This window comes from Corvus brachyrhynchos, unplaced genomic scaffold (genome assembly GCF_000691975.1).
Source record: "Corvus brachyrhynchos isolate BGI_N302 unplaced genomic scaffold, ASM69197v1 scaffold319, whole genome shotgun sequence".
Taxonomy (NCBI): Eukaryota; Metazoa; Chordata; class Aves; order Passeriformes; family Corvidae; genus Corvus; species Corvus brachyrhynchos.
In genome coordinates, this window is record NW_008246065.1 from 149,803 (window position 1) to 174,150 (window position 24,348).

The window sequence follows — 24,348 nt, forward strand, 5'->3', positions numbered from 1 at the left end:
GAAGGGGAAGATAGATAAATATATATATATACACATACACTCTCACTCTCAAAGACTGAAGTTTAGGACAGTGGAGAATTATCTACATAATTGAAACCTCAAGAAGAATTATAAACTCAAGTTATAATTTGCCTACAAGACAGGGATTAACCACTTGTTTTTAAAATCTGCAGGGGAGATAGATTGAGCCAATCTTTGGATGGAGTTTGCCAGTTCAAAAACAACTTCCAAGCTCTTCTTTCTTCTTCTTTCAGTGCTGTGGTAAGATTCTCAAAGGAACAGAAAGAGAAGACTGGAAGGTGTTTTTCTCCCAGGAAATATGAGCATAGAACCATAGAATGGTTTGGGTTGGAAGGGACCTTAAAGACCATCCAGTTCCAACCCCACTGCCAGGGGCAGGGACACCTTCCACTATCCCAGGTTGCTCCAAACCCCTTCCAAACTGGCCTTGGACACTGACAGGGATAGAATATACAATACAATACAATATACCTCCATGCATTATTCCCTTAATGACCTTCTCTTACCAGTTTGCATTAATACTAAATCATCTGTATTTCAAGTTTCCTGGCTTTGTTCAGTATGCCAATGCTCTCTGAAAGATTAACTTGCTTGCTAGAATTTTCAGTCACTTTGTGCTTGAAAATTTTAGCTTGCTTTTGAATGTCTGCCAACAGTAAACAGCATTTGGCAGACACTTGCCTTTTACCTTACTACCAGGCTACCTGCAGCAAAGATTTCTCCTTATCTAAATTGCAGGAAAATGTTACGTATTTGCACAATCAACCCCTCAGGATAAACAACAGGGCAGCATTTCTTACACAGAGATCAAGGCCTATTTAGCAGATGAAACAATTTTTATCTAAACATCTGCCAGGCCTTCCTACAGCTTTTTGCCTAGTGAGATATATGGAGCAATGTGATTAGGAAATATTATCATCCCTTGCTAAGAAGGCAGAATTGTTGCTTCAGCATACCCTTTTTTTTTCTTTCTCCCCTCATGTCAGCTTCAACAAGGGGTGCCAGAGCAGTGTGAAGACGAGGAGGGAGAAATAGCTGCTGGAGCTGGTGACTCTGGGAGCCTGACTCCTGGCGTTGCAGTTGTTGGAGTAGCAGCAGTGGACGCTCACGCCGGGCGCCCTCGAGCCGTCCCTCCTCGCCCGCTCGCAGAAGGACCTGAACGAGCAGGACTTCATGATGCCACCTGGAACAGAGCCACAGTGAGCCCAGAGGGGCTGCAAGTGGTCACCTGCTCCCACCTGCATCCCTCAGGACCAGCCTGACCACCCAGCACTGAGCAACAACCTTGGGTTTGGCTGATCTGCACAAATAAATGGTACGATCCCAACGCACGGCAGCACACCACAAGCTCCCACTTAAATAACTCTTCATTTATCTTAGAGGCAATTAGGGCAGCTCAAATATCTTTGGACAGATATTTGGATAGCCCCTAGTGCAGGGGCTCATCAGCTTCTTTTCCATATCCTAATTTCCAGGTAAGTCACTTAAGTAAAAAGTGGCCAATGCTTAAAATGCCTTTCCAGCTTTCACACAGAGTGGGTGCAGCTCATCGTGGCACACCAACAAATCATTCCCAGTGGGATTTTGTGTCACATTGCAGATACAACAAAATTAGGATTGCGATTTATTAGTGAGGTTTATTTTGAGAGGAGACATTTACTTTTGGTTTTCTCCTTAATTTACTATGCATTCTTCTCTTTCCAACACTGATTATTTATTTATGACAGATGTAACGAGTCTGACCTGTTTGTGACACTTACTTGCTTGTCCTCTAATGACTGCACAGGCATCTGCATGGCCTGGACACTGCTGACTTCCTTGTCTGTTGCAGTCGTCATCACTAGAACCTACACAGGTGTAACACTGCAGTGCTTCACCTGGGTGAAGGGAGAAGACACCACTCAGAGCAGGACTGTTTAGGGTTTACAAAAAGTATTTAAAAATATCAGCCTTTCTAATGTTGTTTCGAGCACACACAAAAAAAATTGCAAAGAAGTTTTAGAAAATCCAAAGATTCTGCAAATCTTATCAATGGTTCTTTTTTTAGAAATGGTTCAGATACTGGTTAAAAAAAAAAACTGGTTAAAAAAAAAAATCAACCAGAGATTATTTGTTACAATCTGCACTTAAAATAATACAAAAACCATCTGATGTTCTGTAACTGCCTCCACATCTTCAGTAACATTTTCAGAGCAGAGCCCACAAGTTGTTTTTTTCCCCCTCCATCATGATCTTTGGTTCACAGTACCATGAAAAAGCACATTCTATGCACATAAAATCTTACAACTACCCAATTTTCCTTTTCTTCTGAAGTATCAATTCAGCTGGAAAGCACAACAGTGTATCTTGAGTTCTGCTCTTTAAACATTACAACCATAACTCAATCCTGTCTCTTTCAATTGGTTCAAACTACATGGTATTTTCAAAGGCAAGCACGAGTTTGAAAGGTATTTAAAATACCACACTTGGAGCTCGCAGAGCAGAAATCCCCCCCTTCCTGTCACTAGGGACATTTGAGCTTGTGAGCAGTCATATTTATCTTTACAGAGGTGCAGTTCTGTGCTGCTAACCACACACACAAAATGACCTGAAACCAACCCAACCCAGGAGAGCAGCCCAGAACAGCAAAGAGGCTCAGCCATGCCTGAGGTAGGAAATGCAAATGAAGTAAAAAACGAAAGAAAAAGGAGTTGACTTACTTTTGAGGACAAAAAGGGAGCTGACAAGAACCAGGCTGAAGACTGTCCACATCATGGAGATCCAAGAGATGCACCATTAGCCAAAGAAAGCAGTTTGTTTGCTATTAAAGCCTTAATGCTTCTCTTACATCCCTAATCCTCTGCAGAGGATAACTTACAGGATAAAGAGGTGTGCAGAGTGCTACTTATCGAGCTTATTCCGGTTGCACCTCTAATCACACGAACCTCATCTCCACGAGCCCTGCAGGCAAACTCTTCCAGGAGCAGGAAGGAGCCAATGTATTCACCTTTCAGTGCCAGACATGCTTAAAAACCATCCCGTCACCGCATGCCACAGCCTCGACTCCTCCAACAGCCTCATTACATTTGCCCATGGGATTTGCTGGATCAGGGTCAGAGCATTAAATATTTTGGATTAAGCCCATGCTTGAGACTTGAGTGGTCCAAATCCAACACACACACACATATATATATATATTTAGAGAGACAGTAAGACATAGACCTAGATATGTGCACATAAGCAGCATACTCTTGTGACCCACAAAGTGTTCCAAGCAGTGACCCACGAAGTGCTTTCTGTGAAGGAATTAATTCCCAAGAGCATCTGGTGCTGAAATAAGCAAGTGAAGGACATAAAACAGAGCCATACTTATCTTCAACTTTCAACGAAAAAATTTATTTACAATAGAGAATTTCATTTGTGACATGCATTTTCCTTTTTTTTTTTTTTTAAATTTTATTTTACAAATCAGCAAATGCAGATAAAGTTTACATTCCTTAAGGCAAGAGTCCCCATGCAAGTAATACATGTTTATATTAAATCCAAAAGACATCCAACATGGGAACTCATGTACAAAGGGAAGGCTAGGATCAGCAATTTGTAATTTCTTAGAGAACTTGACAATCTCCCTGATACAGGAACTTTGAGATCAACTTGCTATGAATTATACTATGAAAATGCAAACAATAGCAAGAAATTCTGATAGTCATCTTAGTACTGCATACAATTAAATCAACTTTATTTAGAAAGAAAATACAGTAGTGCATACGAAAAAGTGAAAATATAACCTGTCCACATAAATGTATGGACATCAGTGTGCCAATGGTCATATTGCACTCAATATCGAAGTCCAGAAATTTGGTTAAAAGTTAGCTTTTCCCCATTTTGGCAATCAGTTCATCACAAATCTTCGTTAGCTCTTCTATCTCTTTATTCTGGAAAATAAAACATGAAGTATTATGAAAATTATTATGCTGCGTTAAGATGAGGGGTTTTTTAATTTTAATATTATCTAACTTTTGGGAGAAGTGTGGGAAAATTCACTTTTCTCCAGTGCTGAGAACAGGGTATCTGTATGTACAGATACACGTGCATATATAGCACAACTAAGTGTTTGTATCCACAGTACAACTATACATGCATTCAAAAAAACACTTCCTTTCTTCCAAATACAATAAATCAAATTTAGCACCAAAGCAGACAGCTTTATAGCAGTCATTCCCAGCACACCACAATAATACATAGAGGAATTTTGTTTCTAGGCTGCACTTTTCTATTTTTTTTCATTATTTTCAGCCTGTCTTGCAGAGCTGCAAGCAAGGACGAGCTGTACTATGCCAAAGCAAGCTCCCTTGGCTGAGCTAGAGAACAGAGAGATATAAATAGGCATTTCCTACAGACACTTTGGAATTAGCACTGGAATTACAGCTAGCACTAAAAAGGGAAACAGAACCTGAGAGAAGAACTAAAGCAAGGTCTGAAACCTGAGAACTGAAGCAAACCAAGGCCTGGGCTGCAGAGGTGCACCCCGAGCTCTGGCTGAGGCTGAGCCAGCCCCGAGCACTTGGGCTCAGATCAAACCTGGGTCCAGCTGGTGCACACAGGGGGGCGGTTTGTCCTAAAATTTGGGCAGTGCTGCTGTCCCCGGGGCCAGGGAGCTGCAGGACAATCCTCAGGCAGAGCTTGGCTCCAGAGAGAGCAGACTCCTGATTTACCTTTTGTTCCAGTGTTCTCTCCAAGGCATCCACTTTGAGCTGCTCCTTCCGAAGGCTGGCCTGGTATGCTGCCTGCTCCTGCTGGGCCTTGCCTCTCACTTGTGCAATTTCAGCATTGGCTCTGCAAAAAACACAGGTTTTGGTCACATCAAGTTCTCTACAGGAGAGGGGAGAGGGTGCCCAAGGGTGGACAGCACCTTAAGAAATGGGGGAAGAGGGCAGGGCTGCCTTCTGCACATCTTGGATATATTCTCAGACTTGTCCCTAGAGACTTTTCACAACTCCCTCTCCTGCTTCTCTCAGATATCTGTGCTGAGGTCACAAATATGACTCAGGTAGAAGTGTTTTCTGGCAGTTTCTAAACCTGATCTCCAGTTCAGGGGACTGTACTGTGAGTCCTGAATGTGACTCCTAGAAAGGCTTAATTGGTCATTACATGGAAATCTAGAAAAAAGAAACTGGCTAATGGCTTCCTTTTTGATCTTCTCAAGGAAACACATTAAAGAAACATAAAGACACTAGATAAACATTGAAATTTAAGGTGCTCTGTATGGACCAGCACATCACAGAAATTCTAATTATGGCATTTTTTCCAGCCTCTATCACAGAGCAGCCCGTGCCTTGCATACTGCAGGAGCAGTTCAGGATGTGAGGTCCAGCCACGGGAATCCCCCTGCAGCATGAACTCCTGAAAAAATATGTGTACAATCCATGCACCATCCCTGGAAGTGTCCAAGACGAGGCTGGATGGGGCTTGGAGCAACCTGGTCTAGTGGAAGGCGTCCCTGCCCATGGAAACAAATGCTCTTTAAGACCCCTTCCAATCATTCTGTGAATCCATGACTCAATTACCTGTCCAGTTTTTCCTCAGCATGAATTTTGAGTGCCTGATACCTCTGTTCTTCCTTCTTTACTCGTGACAAATATTCCTGCGCACATTTCTTCAACACTTCTTCGTTCTTAAAAGAGAAGATGACATCAAATTTAACCCAAGAGGTTAAAATGCAGAACAGGCACCTGTTTGTGGGAGTCACACACAGCTGTCTGAAGGGCTGCAGTCCAGCACTGACACCCACAGACAGAGGCCACCAGAAGGAGAATATTACACAATGCAAAAAGCTTTACAATTTTTCTGGTTGCATTTGATAGCTGGCTGCAACCTTTCACCTGAGGATTATGGTCTGTCATGCCCTTTAGACCCAATGCAGGACATGGGAATTAGCTGGAAACACAAGTCCTGCCTTCTGTTCAGCAGCACTGGTACACAGACCCCGCTCAGCTCTGCTCTTTAAAGGAGATGTTAACGGGATTCACCTTCCGAAACCCCTCCAGGACTTCTTTCATTTTCTCGTATCTCCTGAAAAGATCCGCCAGGGATTTCTCCACCGAGTTCAGGTCAGCCAAAGCTTGCTCCTTCTCCACAATCAGCTGCTGAACAGTGTGGTGGGAGACAGATTTCTCTCTCTGTTCATCCTCTGAAAGAAGAGAGTAGTAGGGAAAAGAGAGATTTTCAGAAGGGTAACAGTAGTAAGAACACTGATTTCACTGTCATCTACAGTTTCTACTGTACTCTGCTCTATTTGTGTAATAGTAAGTTTATAGGATCCAAAAAAGTCAGATTTATATAAAGACACAAGCCTGTTTTGGAAAACAGTTGCTAAAACCAGTGATATTTAAGAATTTTGATGTTGGGGGAAAATGTGAATGTATCTCTGTACTGATGATTTCTTCACCCTGAACTCGGCTGTTCCCATGGAAAGGCAGGTGCTGGATTTCCCGTTTGCCTGCAGATGCACTAGCTGAAGGAAAGGACATTTGTGCATGTTCCTAGCAGTGGCCACCAATTATTTGCCATTGCTGATATATGCTTGTCATCTGCTGGCATCTTCCAATCCTGAACAAACAAGGCACTTTGTCCAGTGGAATTCAATTCTTCCCTTGGAAAAGCAGTGTTTTGCCAGCTCTCAGGATTACTGTAGCAAGTGGCAGAAAGGAAATCTAACAGTAGACAGACTTCCTAAGTGTAAAAAAACTGCAAAAAACATCTGCCAAGATCCTCCTGGGTATAGTTACATTTGAGTCAGGGATGGTGGGAAGAACGTAACAGGAATCCAAATCCATATGGAAGAGAAATTTTCAAGGGAATTGATCTCATAATAAGCTGGAATATCCACATAACACTGGAAGAAAAGGTCTGGCATTGTCTTCCAAAATACTGCATCGTTTCCTTCATATCCTAAACTGTGATTCCTGCGTCCATGTTTTAAGGGCTACTTTGAACAATACTGAAGGGAAAACCCACCCACACAACACAGCAGCTCTGTATCACCATTTTCCTTCATCTATGATAGAAACTAAAATAAGGTAAGAAGTTCTCCTGTGGAAAAAAGCACGGGGCATTTCACAATGTACAACTTTTAATTTGGGCCTTTATATTTGGAAACAAAGAACTAAACAAGTTTGGGTTTTTTACTTGAACAGAAGTTTTCATCAGAAAACTATTTTTTCAGAAGTTTTCATATTTATAGTGGTCAGCTCTGAAATGCCAAAGCTGATACTGTCAATTCCCAAACGGAGATTAATCTCTTCCTTTTGCATATTCCATCCAAAAAATACACATTCCTGCAGGCCTGACCAAGGCCAGAGCAGGGATGATGCCATGCTGTGCATCAGCTCCTGGGCTACAGTCTGGGCTCCTCTGCTCACCCTGACAGCACCGGGCTGGGTGAGCAGAGCTGACCTGAGCTTATTCTGCTCTGTGTGATACAGAAGATCAAAGGAACCAGAGAGGCTCTCAGGACCTGCTTGTAACACCTTTATTTTACTGGTGAACAAACACCTTTGACATGGCAGAGAAGGCCAGAGCCCTGTAATACCATATCACTTGGATATGTTTAACACTTTATTTTAAATAAACATTCTTTTCTGTTTTGCTTTCTCAGAGACACCCCGTATTCCTCCATAATGCCAAAACCAATGTGTTCTCAATTAAAGTAAAAAACCGTTTGCTGTCATTTTTTTATTTTTCTAAACCTGAGAAGCTGTCTACTTGTGTTCCAGCACTAGATTTGTTTAATCATGCTGGAGATTACACCCTGACCAGATAATTCCAAACCCCTTCCTGGCGGGATCCTGTTCTCTGGCAACATTTCTGTCACTGCAACTCCAGGCAGGGTAAGAGATCCCTTCACATGATCATCCAAAATACTTTAATGTATTTAATGTCACATCTTCACTTTTTGTGAGACTGCTGTCTGAGGTATTTTAGCAACTTCCTGACTTGTTTCTAGGGCAATCAAAAAGTTGACAATTCATGTCACACTCACTCCTCTTCCTCCCAGTGCATCACAGGCCCTCCTCTCTCCTCAGCTGGATCAGCTCCTCTTAATACTTGATCCCCAGCACCATTTAAACTTGCACATGGGAAACTGGGGCAAGTGCTACAGAATCACAGAGTTGGGTCGGAAGGCACCTCAAAGCTCACGTAGTTCCACCCCCCTGCGATGGGCAGGGACACCTCCCACTCTTAAGAGCACGTGGCTCCAAGCCCTGTCCAAGTGATGCTCCCAAACCAAAGTGGTTAAATGCTACAAAAAACCAGAAACTTGGCTGGAGGGGGACTAGAGTTTTATGTGATATTTTCAGAAAATTGTAGAATGGCTTGGGTTGGAAGTTCCTTCTATTTTCCAAGACTATGATTTAGTTTCAATAATATGTGCTGGTAATAGCCTGCCAGTCGAATCTTAGATAAGCAGGTACACATACTTAATTCTAAATATATTTACGAGATCATGTGATTGAAATATTTTAATTAAATTACTTCCACGTCTGCAACACACCCTGCCCAGGGCTCACCAACAATAACAGCAGTATGCTCAGGACTAACACTATCCAAATTGACAGAATCAGAGCAGCACCAGCAGATCCGCTTTCAGGCTCAGCTCACTACTACTCACATGACTTAATGGGAATGCAGCAAACAGAGAACAAAAGCAAAAGAAACTAAAGATGCAAAATGCTGGTGTGAAAGTTGGTGAAAAGCTTTACTTACCAGGCTTGCCTGTTTTGTTTTTGCAAGCAAATAGCAAGAAGCAACGAAAACGGAAGCAAAATAGAAAAATCGGGAATTGTTAGGAAAGCAGCAAATAAGTAATGCAACAACCCGTAATGCACAAAGCATAACATCTGTTTGTTTTTCACAAGGAGGAGATCATAATGTATTCAAATGTAAAGTATAAGGACACATTTTTAACAGGAAAGAAACCCCAAACCAACATTAGGAATCTGTCAGTGAAAAGGAATTGGGATGGGGATTTTGGCTGTGACCCAGGTGTGGGGAGGGTGGGGTGCAGGGAGCACTGGGGTCACCGAGGCTCTGCTCCGTGGCTGTCAGAGCAAACACGGGCACCAGGCACAAAGCAGCAGCACAAGCAGCAGGCTGGCCTGGAAAACCTGGTGTTTCTTCTCCCCCATCCCTCAGTGTAAACTAAAATGTGTTCGGGGTTGAGGCAAGTGTAAGAAAAAAAGAAAAAAAAAGATAGAGCACCAGTTAAAAAATGTGCCAAGTGACACTAACAGGGATCTCCACACTGACAGCTTGCAAGCTCTGGCTACACAGAGTGTGGCATGAACAAATCACAGCAGCTAAGCTGGGTAATATTGAGTTCCATATACATATAACAGCAAATACTAAACCTTCCATAGCCCTTGAAATCAAAGGCAATCGCTGTTTGCAATGCAGGCTTTTCAGTGCCTTTAGAGGCAAACATAGGCAGTCATATATTCTTAATATGAGGTATTTTCAGTATTCATTATACACACACATGCCAACCTACAAAAAGCTCAGCAGGACCCATCAACTTCATCGAATATTCATCAAAGGGTTTGGTGAAATTGGTTTACGTGCAGTGCCCTTCTAACAGGGCTGTACAAATAGTTCAGGAGGGACAATTAGATCAAAAATTTAAGTTAAATGCAGGGAGAAGCCTCACATTTAACATATTACCATGCTGTAGGATTTGCATACTGCTCTAATTAACACAGAAAGGATGTTTTCTGTGTCGCTGCTGTTGGTTCAGTTCCTTTGCAAATGGACAGCAAATTAAATTACTTATAGCCACAGCCCTTAAAAACTCACCATAGAGCATCTGAGACGCTCTGATACTCTGAACCTGAAGTTTAAAGATCTATTTACTCATAGCCAATGGCCCAGTGCTTAAATTATCCTTTGCTCTTTGCAACAAGAGGAAGTGGCACTGATGGAATGTACTGTGTACACCAAGGCTGTGCCTCTGCCTCAGGACTCCTATTCTGTATCTAATTGCTGCACTGCAGTCTCAGAATTTTTTTTTTTTTTTAAAATCTGTTTCTCAAGAACAGAATTTGAATTTGTTATCAAAAAGAAACTTCTGCTGCTAACTGTAGCCACAGCTCAGAAGCAAAGGACAGGTCCTTTGTGTGTCCATATCACTGGCCAGGTTAAGCGTGGAAGCCACACCAGAGTATGTTTAACCAAAATGTACATAAACCAAAATGAAGTTAAGTTCTTTGCATACTCTGGTCACTCCTACTTTAACACCTGCAGGATGACAATGACAGACACCACGTCAGAAGGAAACGAGTTGTCTCAGTTTGTACATACAAAAGGCAATGGAGGCATAACACCAGAGAAAATGAAGCCTGGTGTATTATTAGTGTTTATTAATCATTATTATATATATTTCATTAATTACTTATTTATTATAGTTGTCATTCTCAAAGAATTTAATTATTTGTAGGTCCATTTTAGCCTTCACTTGAAAGGAGGGTGGGATGTCTCCCAATGGCCAGGGAATCCAGAAAGGCAGCAGAAGCACCAGACATTGGTGCTCTTCCCAGCAGTTTTGGCCTTGGAGAGCCCAAAATCCCACTCAGCCAATCCCACGGCTCGAGCTGAAGCAGTACAAGGCAGCACAAGCCACTGGTGCTTTCTATAGCCAGACTGATAAAAAGAGCTTTAGAAATCTTACAAGAGGCTTTAAAATCACATCCCAGGGGCCAGACCTCCCACGCCAAGGAACCACATGAGCCCTGCAACCTTTGGGTTTGAAGTGCTACTAAGCGTCAAGTCTTTGATTTGTGGCATGTGCTGTTAGCAAAGGTGATTTTTAATTACTGAGAGACAAAACTTGTCATAATTTAGACCTTAAAGGAGACCCCTGTGTCAGTAATCAACTGGGGGGGAGTGGATTGGCCACTCGTAACCTCCCAGCTGGGATTGAAGTTAATCTCGGTTTTGGTCTGATCGATGCATTTAGCACAGATAATCCCTGTTGTTGTGAAGAGCTAAGTTTGGAATCTGCCATTAAACAGCTGGGAGCTGATGCCTAAGGGGTTTTTAGGTCACTGGAAGTCTCTCCTGGAGAAACCCAAGAATTTGAACCTGTTTCCTATGGGCCAGTTTGCTCAGAAGGGAAAGCCCTAAGCCTTCTGTGTTACCTGAACTGCCTGGGGGCTGCTGGCTATGAAGCAAGGCCCTGACTTTTCCTTTTCTGGCGTCCTCAGATGCATTCACAATTCCCTGCAGCATCAGCAGATGCAGCCAGCATCAAAATGAAGCCCACAGACTTCAACCAGGGAGCATCTTGCCCAGTAGGAACACCTACCTATCATCTGAGCAATCGTCTTCTCATATTCCGAAACTATTTTTCTGTAAGAGGGGAAAAAAAAAGAAAATCTTTTGGCAAACAACATCATTGCTCATGCTTACTTAGCAAATAACACTATCAGCAAGTGAACTGTGGTGTTTTTAAGAGATACAGAACCCCATCACACTTTTATATGTTCTTTATTGCCCAAATAACAAATAAAACTGGTAATTTTACCACTGCACCTGATTTTTAATTCTCCATGGAAATCAATAAAGGTGAGGGAAGGAAGAAGAGATTGCTTTGAAACAGATTCTGTTTTTTGAAACATCACCCATCATGATTACAAACATAATCACACTGGTCTAGCTCAAGAATTACAAAGAGCCTGACTTTTCCATTACTTTCTTCCCTCTTGTCCATATTTGTGTTGTTTTATTTTTAATGTAAACTTTAAGTAAACTTGTAACTGGTAGCACATAAACCTAACAGGAGTAGTGCTGGCCATCACCCAAAATGTATCTCATCTTCTAAATGAATCTTCTCATGACTAAATGATTCACTACCACTTAAAAGAACAAGATCAAAATATTCAACTATGTAGCACAAAATCCATCATATTCCATTTCCCAAATCTGTTTTTGAAGCAGAGGTGGCAAAATGTTACTTTTAAGACTGTTTTATTTCGTATACTCACGGTAGGCTTTGAAATTCCTTCTTGAAAAGAGGTTAGCCAAAATAAGCAGATTAAATGTGATTTAGAAAGATGATCCATCCCTTCCCAGAGCCAAATAAAGCTAATGAAATGAGACTAGCTTGATCTGTGCTTTGATTCACGAGCCACGCAGGACCGTCTACAAAATACAGAATTACCCCACACTTCATCTGAAGTGGATATTCAAAACAGCTCACAGGAGTTTGAATACACCTCTTTTGAAACTCACTTTCACTTGCTCCATTTTTAGAGCTCTGCTGCAGTTGGTGAGGTTACAGAAAGGATGTGGGAAAATCCTGAGACAAAAGTCAGTAAGGAAAGGAGAAACTTGCAGAGCTCCCAAAAAACTACTGCAGTAACTCCAGAACTGCCTCAAATCTGAATCACAGACAGAGCCCAGAGCTCTGAGAAGGCCACCTGGCCCTAAGGTCAGCAGCATCTCCCCTGGTCCTGCAGAGCACTCAGAGAGCAAGGGGCTCTACCCCTGAGCACTGGGATTTTTCCTTTCAACTATAAATGACACTTTGGAGAGCAAAGATAACAGCAAGGATTTTCCCCTAAAAGGAAGGGTTTGGTTTCATGTCCAAAGAAGATTACCTCAAAAGGCTGCTGTAAGCAATGAGGATTTCAAAGCTTTCTCATATCCTTGTGACACAAAGCACCTTTAGGAAGTTTCATCATCCAAGAAATGAAACCAAGGACTCAGAGGGTACTGAGGGTAAGGAACACAACATCACAACACTGCAGCACTTCCCAGGGAACAATCTGCTCCAGGTTCATGTCAAAGGCCTCTCTCAGTCAAGAGCCTAAATAATGGTCATTACAGCCAGGGAACCAAAGGATGCTGCCACATCATTCCTCTTTGGGAGGGCACATCTTAACCCCAGGCTGACACATTACATAGGCTTTAAATGTTGCTATTTCAGACATTCAGTCTATTCACTGACTGCACATTTGTAAGTCATAGAAACACCAGAATCCAGGGCTACAAAGGGTCTCAGAAGTCATCTGCTTGACTCCCCTTACAGAGTCATAATCAATCAGACCTCCAAATAACCATAATTAAGTATTTCTTGCCTGCCTCTGGTTAGACTCTTGGATTATGGTACAGCCCACTGTGGTTTAGCTCTTAGATGACTACTGCATTATTAAACCTTCTCTTTTTGGCTTCTGTTCTCCGGAGTGGAATTTCCTCCAGACTGATGTTTTCCTGGAAATTTAGACAAATTCAGGATATTCCAGCTACAGTAGGCAGGAACACTGCTTCTTCTCTGGGAAGTGATGCTTTTGTGCCTGCAACTCTAAATAATCCCTTCACTCCCTGCTTATCATCATGTCATATCTCACTGCTGCATCTCTAATTTACCACACATGGACTGCTTGAACATTTAAACTTCCAAGAGAAATCTTTCTTTGTGCACATATGTGTATTTATCATTTTGTGACGGTATTAGCCAGACTTCTTTTTCTTTTCATCCACGCGTTCCAGGCATGTGCCTGTGGGAAATTTGGCTTGGTTATTGTGGGGTTTTTTTTCAAATCAGACTTTATGGAGAGTGGAGACACACACAAGCAAATTACTGTGTGGAAGATGAAGGTGCAGATCCACGGTGTGCCAGCTGCTCTGTGTCACCCCTGGCTCTCCTTCCATGAGGGAAAAGGCTGGCAGTGCCCACTGCCAGCCAGCAGACACGTGCACCCCGACACAGAACAGACCAAGCACCACACTTGAGTGTGAGCTGCACACTGAGACATTCCTTACAATCCCTCATTTTGTTCCCTCCTTGTTTTGCTCCCTCAGTTTGACTGCTCACAGCCACTGCGTTCTGTTTCTCCTCATTAAGCATTTCAGGGTTATGCCAGGGCTTTGTTCCCCTTCCCAACAGAGCACAAGGGAGGTGAGAGAACTCAGCTGGGCACCGGGAGGTGGCAAAAAAGAAATAAAGAGGCTGCCCTTGCCTTTTGCAGATGCTTCTCTTAAGATGCTTTGGCTCAGAGCCCTGTGCTGCCACTATTCCAATCTGCCATGTGCAATTCCTGGCATCCATGCAAGGGTTTGTGGAGCTCTGCACTGCAGTTCCCTTCTACTCTCCCTCCCTAAGTACAGTTTTCCTGGATATAAGCAGCAATTGCTTATGTAGGTCATCACTAGATACAGAGTTTAGCTTTAAATCACTGAGACTCTTCATTTTGGGAAGAAGCTGGTGCTAGAACAGAAGGGATTTTAAAGAAAATTCAGTCTCAGAAGTGATTGTGTAAGTTATTACTTAAAGGAGGGATGCAAAATAATCTGACAGTTTCCTTTTATTTATGAGTTAAGGGGGACCATTTCTTCTGGTTTTTGAAGGTAGAAAATAGTAAGCTTTAAAACTCCATGAAGTATTTTTACACATTCTCTCTTGCAATTGATGACTTTCTCAGACTCAGATCAATGAGCAGGCCAAGCTCATTGCTTTGTCCCTCTTATGGTCCTACCAACTGCAAAAAAAGAGAAAAGCTGAACCTTTCAACTGACTGAATGGGAGGCATCAGTGCTCCTTGGAGCTCACATCATCCACTACAGGGATTCTGTTGTCATCCTTGCAAGTGGTAGGACCTGGGCTGGAAAGGAAGGTCAAACCATGTTCCAGTATACAGATATTTAATGTAATAGAGGCAGGTTTGCAAGAGAAGTAAAATAGAACAGATACAACCAGAACAAACTGAAAAGCTCAGGGTCCTTCTGTCAGCTCTCCAATGGAACAAGAAAGCAAAGGCCAAGAGAACTATTGCTTAACTAAAAATCAACCTTCGTGTGTGCAGCAATTAAAATATCATCTTAGTTCAAAGAAAAGGGTGTAGAATCTCCTTAAAAGCCAACATTCAGAGTGGTTCCTTTACAAGAAATGCTTTTGTACTGACACTGTGGTTTGATTTTTATTGTTAAACAACCATTTACAATCCTGGAGGGAGCCTGTACAACTCGTAACTATCTACAGATCTGCACATTCTTTCCTACATTCTTTCCTTTTTCCAAGTAAAACTACTTGTGAAGAGTGAATTTACCACTGCTATGTGCATCCCCCTACCAGCTCGGCAAGCACCTCAGCCAGTCTGCAACAGGAACCTCACTCTGCAATCCATGTGAGAATTCCCACACAAACCAGAGAAAATCCTTCCCTGACATTAATCTGGAGTAAAACCTCTCCTATCTCGGTATTCTGAGGATGTGAATGACATTAGCAACACAGAAGTTTTCAGTGATTACCCTGAACGGGGGTGCCCACCATACAGAGAAAAGACTAACTATCAGTTCAGGATTGACCCAAAGCCTGAAATTAAAAATAGTGAAGCAAGTTCAGCTAAGCAAAACAATCATATGAGCATGGCACTCTGTGTACTACCCACAGGCTGAGATGAGACTCTGACAGAGTGACCAAGTTAATAACCCACCTCATCTCCATCACTTCCCTTCTGCTTTCTTCATATTTCTCTTTCCACTCAGATACTTCCCTTTCCTTGGCCACAATCTGAAACAAAGAAAAGAAAGGGAAAAAACCTCAGTGGATTATACCCATTTCTTAATTGCTATTACTAGCCAGACTAATACGGTACATAGATTTGTAAAACACATTTTACTCCTATTTCAAGCATCTTACCATTTTTATATAATTATATAGCAATGTTAAGATGCACAGAGTACACTTGAGATCTAAAAACATAAAAGATTTATTTTTATATCATATCTGCTTTTCACTTACGTAAAACAAGTAAAACTTGCAGTGTAGCACCTTGTGCTATAGAGTGGCTGAGGACAGTTCCAAGAACAGAACAAGAGGTCCAAAATGCAAAGCATTTGGGAGAACACAGGAAAGAAGGGAACAACAAGCAGCATGTTTTTCCTTTCCCAAATCCTGGAGACAGTTACCTCTGCTCTGGCGAGCCGCAGTGCAGAGTCCAAGTCCTGCTGGGGGTAGAGCAGAGCCGTGGTGCTCTCTGCATCCGAGGTGCCGATGCGGGAGTACAGTGCACTTTTGGAGATGGAAACATCTGCTGGGATAGCAGGTTCTCTCTGTGTGTTTGTTTTTTTAAACACAAAGAAATGAACCATTAAATAGGTGTTTAGCTCATGTTTTCTGGGTGTGGTGCTAGGACTAGAATTCTGTGCACCTCTAAATTACAACAGTTGTTAACACTGACAAGGAGCTCTGAACTTAGCAATCATAAAATACACATTTAGGATCCCTAAGGAACACCAGAAGGGCCGTGATACCCTTATGCAGAGAAAATAAAGACAGCACTGCCATCAATATTTTAAAGTCTTCTCTTAGAAAACGTACAGCTTTTCACCAAAACATCCACAAGAAATGCACATCAGCAGAAGGAATCAGATCTGAAGGCAGAAAGCTTGTTAAGGGGAATTCTGCTTCCATAACAATAAATCAAGAAACCAGAAGCAAGAGGACAGCTCACTTTCTTAGGTCTGACCTGTCAGTACATGGTACCTATCACAAAGAATACCACATGGGAAGTGTGAATATGCAGTGACACTGTTGCCTCACTGGTGTCCAGCATGCGATTAGTCAGTTAAATGAGGCTTTTTTTTGCAGCTGTCAATTTTGCTCATGTCAGCAGCCCAGATTAAAGAGGGGAGAGCAGCATGTGTAATGAGGAGAGCAAAGAACAGGTACGTGACACTGAGATGCAGGAGATGTCTCACAAACAACTTTCGAGGCAAACAACTCAAGCTACAGCACATTAAAACTGAGGAGATGACAAAGGACAGTTCATAGAACCTCAGAAGGGTTTGGGCTGGAAGACACCTTAAAGCTCATCAAGTCCCACCCCCTGCCATGGGCAGGGACACCTTCCACTATCCCAGGGTGCTCCAAGCCCCGTCCAACCCGGCCTTGGGCACTTCCAGGGATGGGGTGGCCACAGCTTCTCCGGGCACTGCCAAGCCCCCTCCACCAAGCCACAGGAAGCCACAGAGAGGGCTGGACCATGAGTGGAGAGGAGAGTCAGGCTGATCAATGCCTTTTCCCATCCACTGATGCAAATGGATATTCACATCCTGTTTTTCTGGTGTAGCATTTCCTTGCTGCTGGAAAGGGGATAATGTATTTTTCACATTTGCTTGTTAACTCTGTGCATAAAATAATATATCCTGTTCCTCTGAGTTCACTAATGCAGTACCTAAGTCTTCAGGCTTTACCTGCAGTAATTAAGAGTAGTAATCAACAGTTTTTCAATTACTTTTTTACATGAAAGAGAAAAAAATATTTTCCTATATATTATTGCAAAAGAGGGTGGTGTGGTTTGGTTTTAGTTGTTTTGTTTGGATTTTTTTAAAACAGAATAGCAGCGTCACACTCTACTGACTGAAGCACAGGAATGCAAAAGGGAGTACATAATGTCTGGATGAAGGTTCAGCCCTCATTAATTTCAACATCACATATTCTTGTCTCAATGCTGGTAAAGGAAATTTTGCCAGATGCTATTCCATAAAACATTCATTTCCTCAGAGTTCTTCTCACACTGCCCAGGATCACAGAAATGATCCAAACCCACTGTTAATTCTGTTGTAATCCCTTGTGAGATCTCATATCACACCTGACTGAAGAAGCTGTATTAAAAATTGTATACAATGCACACAGGACCAGATGTTCTGGATATCATATCTGAAGAGAACATGAAGAAACACAAACAACATTACAAGACTAGGCAAGAAAATTTAATTAGAGCAAGAATAACCTAAACAGTACTTACAGAACACCTCACTGCCATCTTCATTTATAGGAGACTCTCACTAATTTGCTTGGTACTTTTTGTTTTAAACCTGGAAGTTAATTGACTCTTACTTCTAGGATTTATGGAGCAGGGTATCTCTTCTCTGTTTGTGCTGCCTTTAACATGAACACCCAAAATAATGATCAATTCCAGCAGAATTAGGAGGTGCAACCTCAAACCCCATGGATTTTCCTACCAGAGAAAAAGCATTCCAAGATTTATCAAAACTGCATAGCCTGTGCTCTTGAAAGTATCTCCAAGTGTACAACAACTACATAGGAAAAAATACACCTGGGACACAAGCTCGGATATGTCTGTAAATGAATAAATACAAAAAATGTACTTTAGTCCCTCCTCAATCACAAGGCAAGAATAACTGGGAGATAAAAATGAGCCATTAGATCATCAAAGCTGTCCTCCAAAGACAGGCCATCCCTCAGATCGATCTGCTGAACTGCATCTGTCACATTTCAAAAGCTTCCTGCAGCTTAATTTGCTGGATCTCATAAAGAGATTGCTGGGAAATACTCATTGTGCCAAAAACCCCACAAATTTCCTCAAGCTCATATAAAAACATGTCAAAGGAACTGCTGGGAGGATGACAATTTTTAAAGAAAGAGACATTTAAAGCATTTAATACACACAGCTGTTTTTATATAGTGCACAACACCTCATTACTACAGGTATGTTTTCTCTAGTTCTCTTTGCATTTGAGTAAACTGTACAAAACAATAGCAATAACGACATGCAAAACAGCTTAAAATTTCCAAAAATGACTATAAAAACTCTTGGGATTTAAGCACTGAGCAGAAATGCTTGTGGCAGTGACCCAACCAGTACTGCCCTCTGGAAACACTGTGCACAAGTCCCCAACTGGGCTCCCTGGCAGAAGTAACCAGTAAAAGTCATCATGGTTTTACTTCCAAAGCTAATTTTACACAGCTCCTAACTGATGCAGAACTCAGAAACTGTTATTTGCTGCCTGAAGAATATTCCTACCCCGAGAAAATAACAGAACCTGACCAACAGGATGATAGTATTACCCAAAATAACCCAATAATAATGCTTTAACACCTAACTGCTGAGAAGGTAAGCAGTTAATTGGGGTAATAATCAGCACAGGGATTTGTAAGTCACTAAACCTCGCACAGAAAGATTAGAGTCTTCAGGGGAATTACTACAAAATGTAGGTCACTGCAATCTTAGTGTAAATATTTGAGAGCTCAACATGCTTCTCTTCCCAGCACCTTTCACAGAAACCAGATATCTGACCAGGAGGGGAGCAGACGCACATCTATTAACCAGCTGCAGTTATCTCACTTCCAGGAGGTCAAAGTGGAAGAAAATAGAGAAATGGCATGAAAATGAAAACTAGTTTTTATCATAGCCATTAAAGGAATGTGTGTTTAGCCCTGCTGAAAATGAGGCTGCTCTTTCCAAGCACTGAAATGCTGCCTGGGTGTGCACGGAATAATGGACTCTTTAACCAACTGATGTGTGAGCAGACAGGTCAATGCAGGCAAAGTGAGAACCTACTTGTGCTTGCAAATACATGGAAAGGCAAGTAAAACCCAAGCCTGGAAAGTTTTGCTAAAATCAATGGCACTGCTGCTTGAAGGAAATATTCCTCCTTCACTACCATGAGAGACCCCAAGGCTGTGATGCACTAATCCCATTTTTGCCCACGCCTTTCCTTTCAGTCTTTTTTCTTGGACTGAAACACCCAACTCTCTGTCACCTCAGCATCCACAGGGTGCTGGACACAAACCCTACTCAAGCTGCACCTATTAAAAAATTACCTCACGACATCCAAAGGAAGACTGTTCAATAGAAAAGTGTTAATTCACCTCAATGCTGGAAAACAGAAATATTTGGCAATGTAAAAGCAGATGACTGGTCCTGCTGTTGTTGAAGTCTGTGACAAGAATTTTGGGAGTAGCCAAATACCTTCCCTCTGCCTGAGAACAACAAACTCACACCCTTACTCTCACTCCTAGTAGTAGCACAAAACGCTCATATTTAATCTTTATTTTAGGTGACCTAATTTGTCATAACAAGTGCTTCTGTCTTTATTTATCAACTTATTCTTGTTACCCATCCAGGAATGGTTTAGCAAATGTTAAATGTACTTATACAGCACTCAGAAAAGAACGGAGGCCAGCCATCCAGAAGGGAATTCTGCCAGGAGCATCCAAATTTAAGTCACTGCAGTCATCTGCTGGTTTCTATTCTACTTAATCCAGGTCATCAGTCACTGTAGGTCACAAGGAGTGTCATCACAGGCTAATTTAACACCAGCAACCTCCCACTGAAATAGCAAAGTTACACAAGGACAAAAGTCCTTCCCAGCCTAACATGACACCCATGGTATTTGTCTACAAGCACTGATGTAACTGGACCAACATGGGGCTTTTGTCATCATTAACCTGCTGCCAATTCTCTGTCAGAGATGGGAGTTTTGCCTGTTGTTCTCTCCTTACCTCTGCTTATCATTTTGTTATCTTCATTACACAGATTAATGACATTTTCTAAAAAGTCACATGAAATGCATTTCCTATTTCTAAGCTCTAAGGAGTTCAAAACTTGTTCTAGATAAACAGGATGCTGTGAAGATGTTAAACAGCATCTTTCAAACGTAACTTCACATTCTGTAACATTTTTGCAGCTCAGAATCTCCCCTGGGTAGCTCACAAGTAATCACAAACACACAAAACCATTCTCTTCAGTCTAAAATGCTACAATCTGTGAGTTTCTAAATCGTTGGCTGGTTGCAAAAATGCAGATTTTTAATAGAAGTTTTTTGCATAACCCATGAAGAGCATCTAATATTTTGTGCTTCATCTCAGGTGTTTCCTGATGCTGGAGGGCCTGAATCCTGCATGTTCTAGCAAAGTGTTGGGAGGACAAGGAATTTGAGAGAGAATAAGGAGGTAGAGAGGATCTAGAGACCTCGTTCTCTTCCAACACCTGACACTCAGGGGAGCAGAGCAAGCGGACACAGTCACACACAGGAAAATTATTTTTGTTTTTCCTCCTTTGTTCTTTATGTTCCTTATTATTAATTGTAGGCCTGCTTAGTCCTTCTAATGAAGACAAGAGCATCTTTTTCTTAATTAAATACAAGATTGTAGCCACATAGTCTTAAAATCTTAAAATACTCTTAAATCTGTGAGGAACATGTTTACCTTAGTAAATGTATGTGCACAACAGAAACGAGGTGGCTCGTGGGCTATTTAAGGTATATGAAATAAATCACATATGATCACTGTTTTTTCAGAAGAGTACAGTTAACCTTAAAAAAAAATCTTTATGAAGTAGCTACTTAATAACTGATCTTTAAAGATCAGTTATAAAGAAATCCTACCCTGTAACCAGTCCAAATGCTGTTGTGATGCAATGAACTTGATATGATTTAGGATTGGGCAAAGGACTTTCTGCTGACTTATTAACGGACAGTACAAGAGGAGGAAGGCAACTGGAAATGTCTCACTGAAGCAGGACACTGCCATCCCCTCAGCATCCCAATCAGCTGATACCCTTCCCCAAGAAAGTCACATTTATGGAATGACTTCTTCGGCTTTCCAAACACAGCGAGTTCCACGTGCATCCCTACAACAGCAGTGCAAAGCATCACTCAGGCACAACCAGCCAGCATGAGCTGGAAGTAGCAATGAAAAAATAAGATTTAAATCTTTATGAATAAAGACACATTGTGTTGGGAGGCCTTTTTTCCTTGGGAGCTCTGTAGCCCTTCCAACCCTGCTGCAGTCCCTTTCTTCAGATGCCTGAGGGCAAGGTTGACTGAATTCCTCACTTCTAAACTTTGAGGGTCAAAGGTACCTGACTTCAAGCTGAAAATACCAACGAAAGACAAAATGTCCTTGTGGCCAAAGCAGACCTGGTATTCTTCACCATCAAATACTTTAGGACAAATCTTGCTGCAGAGGAATGACAAACCTGGACTGCAGAATCCATCTCCTGCGGAAGAAACGCTGCTGCTTCTTGCCTGTTGTTAATTGGGGTGTGAGTGGGGTGGGTGACAGCATTTTTGTGTCAGCTCTGCTGCCAGCATGCTCCTGGGTGTCCCCCCAGGGCCCAGGGAGCCCCAGTCCCTGCTCCAGGAAAAGCAGCACTCGGCTCCCCAGGCTGGGCACACTCACACACACAGGGCAGGCACAAACCAGGTACCTTGGAGCGCAAAGAGGAGAGGGCAATCTGCCTGGCTAACTTCAGCGCTTCTATCCTCATGGCAGCAAACTCTAACTCCTCCTGTCAAAGGGTTTGGTGGGGAGGCCCCCACAGGGAAAAAAATGTAGTAAGAACATGGTAAAAATGGTTGATGTACTCAAAAATGAAATGTTAGATTTCAACGTGTAATTCAGACAATTTCTGGGTGACAAACACACCCCAAATTCCCCTCAGGATGAGGACGGTGATACAAAAATCCAGGGGTTGGTTAGTTTTGAGATAGCTGTACAGAAATATAACTTTTATTAGGTGATCAGTATGAACAATACTTCATGTAAAAGCAATGTTTTCTGAAGGTAAAGCTGTTTTATCACAGATTCCTCCCCTGTCATTTCCATTTTATGTGAATTTATGCCACATGCTGGTCTCATGTGGCATAAACCTCTCAACCTTTGCTTAAAATTTCACTATAAATATTCCAGAAAATATGTCCTGACATACACAACTGGTCTGCAGATTAATTTGTTTTTCCTACAAGAAACCATGCCAAATTCTGCATTGGAGAGATTTCTAGAAAAACAAAGCCTGATTTTCATTTCAGCAGAATTAAGTCCTAAATCTCAAAAAATGAATCTTTGCACTAAGGCCAGGTGTCAAGACTACTCTCCAGACATCAAGTCCTGTGCTCAAGCTTAAAAAATTTTGCTTTAGAAAGACTTCTGGAAAATAGATACCTTAGAGGTACAGGATAGGTGCTGATGAAATTTAAGCTTATGTATTATATGAATTACATGAGTTAAGTGAAAGTATCTTTGCTCCTTAAGACTTTGAAAGAGAAGAGTTACTTTGAGAAGAATCAAATAATTATTTTAATTCTTTTCTACATCCCCTTCAAGCCTCCTTCCACCCCTTTCAGATGAGGCAAAGCATTCCTCTGCCTGTGTAAGGAGAAACAGAAAGAAGAATGACATTTATATTTCTTCTACAAACCTGAAGTTTCTGAGCAAATACTGGGGGGTTCTTTTCTGCTAGGTCAGGGTCTAGATATTCAGGCTGATCACATATTGAGGCTTTCTTAGATATCCTATTGAGAAGAGCATCAGCAGAGACAAAGGAGTCTTCAGGAGATGTCTGGAGGGTAAAGAGGAGACTAAATAAGCAAGAGAGGTTTTTGCCCAAGTAGTTCAGGCCAAAAGCAAAATGCAAAATTTCTGCACGAAAATGATTCCCAAACTCTTATCATACAGGACTTACTATTTCAATAGCCTCTGGAGTTGTTCCTAGAGTCATGGGCTCTAGGTCTTTCTGCTTGGCCTTGTCAGGGGACTGTAAGTGTGCCTCCTGGCTGGCAGCTAGGACTCGGGAAGCTGGGTGTGGTATTTTCATGCCAGAGGACTGCTGGGCTTCAGGGTCTTCAAAACTTGACCTGGAAAAAGATTGTGTACGTGTTTTCAGGGTGGAGCACAAGGCCTTCACAATTCTGATTCTAGTAACAGCTGAGCAAGTCCTCTTCATCACTTTCATGTATATATAAATACATAAATACATATATATAGATACACACATTGTTTCAACTCAATTTGACATCGTTATATCTCACAACACTTTGCAATATCCTTTCAAAACAATGCACTGGAGACTGCTAAATAAAACCAGTTCCATCAGAAATGTCACATTCCTTCAACATTTCTCACTTGCCTTTTTAGCCCTTCTCATTGTAACCTACCTCTCTCCCAAAACACAACTCTTACTAACAAGAACAGATGTCCTTGACTAGCAAAATTATTGGAAGTAAAAACAACTCCCACATCCTGGTCTTATGAACAAGAGTCCTTGTTCAGAAAATGTAACCAGGAAAAGCCAAATGAAAAATTGCAATTAACAAATTTCTAGATTAACATGAAAATTGCCTCAGTATCTGAGGAAAAAGCTTTATGTAGGAGGCCACTGTCCAGTGAAACAGTTGCCACTGTGACTCTATTTAGTTAGAACGTGAAGGAGAAATAGATGTCCTTACTCCCTCGCATCATGAAACTTGTGCATCTTTGCCCCCTGTTCTCTATCATATGTGCACACAGATGGGAATCTATTTTTAAACAAATAACTTGGCAACACAGAGGCAGGGAGAGGAAGAAGTGCCTGTGTACGTGCTCTGAGGGTAACGCACTCCCCTGCCACCCTCTTCCACTGCTGGCAGTGACCTACCCTGAGCAGGGAGTTGTGGAGTCAGACAATCTGATGGGAGGTGATTTCACTGGGCTCTCCTGCTGTGCATCAAACATTAGGTACAAGGACTGTTTCTTCGGGGTGCTATCATCCTGCTGGCGACAGGGAA

General features: G+C 41.9%; 2 protein-coding genes across 17 annotated transcripts in view; both read right to left on the reverse strand.

Annotated features, from left to right (window-relative positions):
- Nucleotides 1–608: 608 nt before the first annotated feature.
- Nucleotides 609–3,054, reverse strand: LOC103623993 (CD59 glycoprotein-like). The gene is made up of 3 exons (XM_008643174.2): nt 2,721–3,054; nt 1,782–1,898; nt 609–1,204 (listed from the first exon to the last, which is right to left on the reverse strand). The coding sequence occupies exons 1-3, from the start codon at nt 2,773–2,775 to the stop codon at nt 999–1,001; spliced, it is 378 nt and encodes a 125-aa protein (XP_008641396.1). The 5' UTR covers nt 2,776–3,054; the 3' UTR covers nt 609–998.
- A 315-nt stretch (nt 3,055–3,369) lies between these two features.
- TACC2 (transforming acidic coiled-coil containing protein 2) overlaps nt 3,370–24,348 on the reverse strand; it is a 131,352-nt gene continuing 110,373 nt past the window's right edge. For 7 of the 16 annotated variants that reach the window (XM_017746821.1, XM_017746820.1, XM_017746830.1 and 4 more), the window contains 12 exons: nt 24,219–24,334; nt 23,268–23,439; nt 23,004–23,144; nt 22,014–22,094; nt 15,964–16,107; nt 15,489–15,565; nt 11,360–11,403; nt 8,767–8,775; nt 6,030–6,190; nt 5,568–5,674; nt 4,716–4,836; nt 3,370–3,935 (listed from right to left, as the gene is read on the reverse strand). In XM_017746821.1, the coding sequence (XP_017602310.1) occupies nt 3,870–3,935; nt 4,716–4,836; nt 5,568–5,674; nt 6,030–6,190; nt 8,767–8,775; nt 11,360–11,403; nt 15,489–15,565; nt 15,964–16,107; nt 22,014–22,094; nt 23,004–23,144; nt 23,268–23,439; nt 24,219–24,334 (1,239 nt within the window). In that variant the 3' untranslated portion in view covers nt 3,370–3,869. The remainder of the gene's footprint in view (nt 3,936–4,715; nt 4,837–5,567; nt 5,675–6,029; nt 6,191–8,766; nt 8,776–11,359; nt 11,404–15,488; nt 15,566–15,963; nt 16,108–22,013; nt 22,095–23,003; nt 23,145–23,267; nt 23,440–24,218; nt 24,335–24,348) is intronic. The other 9 variants (XM_017746823.1, XM_017746825.1, XM_017746828.1 and 6 more) reach the window with 6 other exon arrangements.

Bases quoted from the DNA above. Each gene is read 5' to 3' on its own strand.
- LOC103623993 (XM_008643174.2), bottom strand. From the start codon at position 2,775: ATGATGTGGACAGTCTTCAGCCTGGTTCTTGTCAGCTCCCTTTTTGTC. The intron at 1,899-2,720 runs GTAAGTCAACTC...CCCTTCACCCAG, and splicing joins CTCCCTTTTTGTCCTCAAAA to GTGAAGCACTGCAGTGTTAC. The intron at 1,205-1,781 runs GTAAGTGTCACA...GCTCTGTTCCAG, and splicing joins AGTCATTAGAGGACAAGCAA to GTGGCATCATGAAGTCCTGC.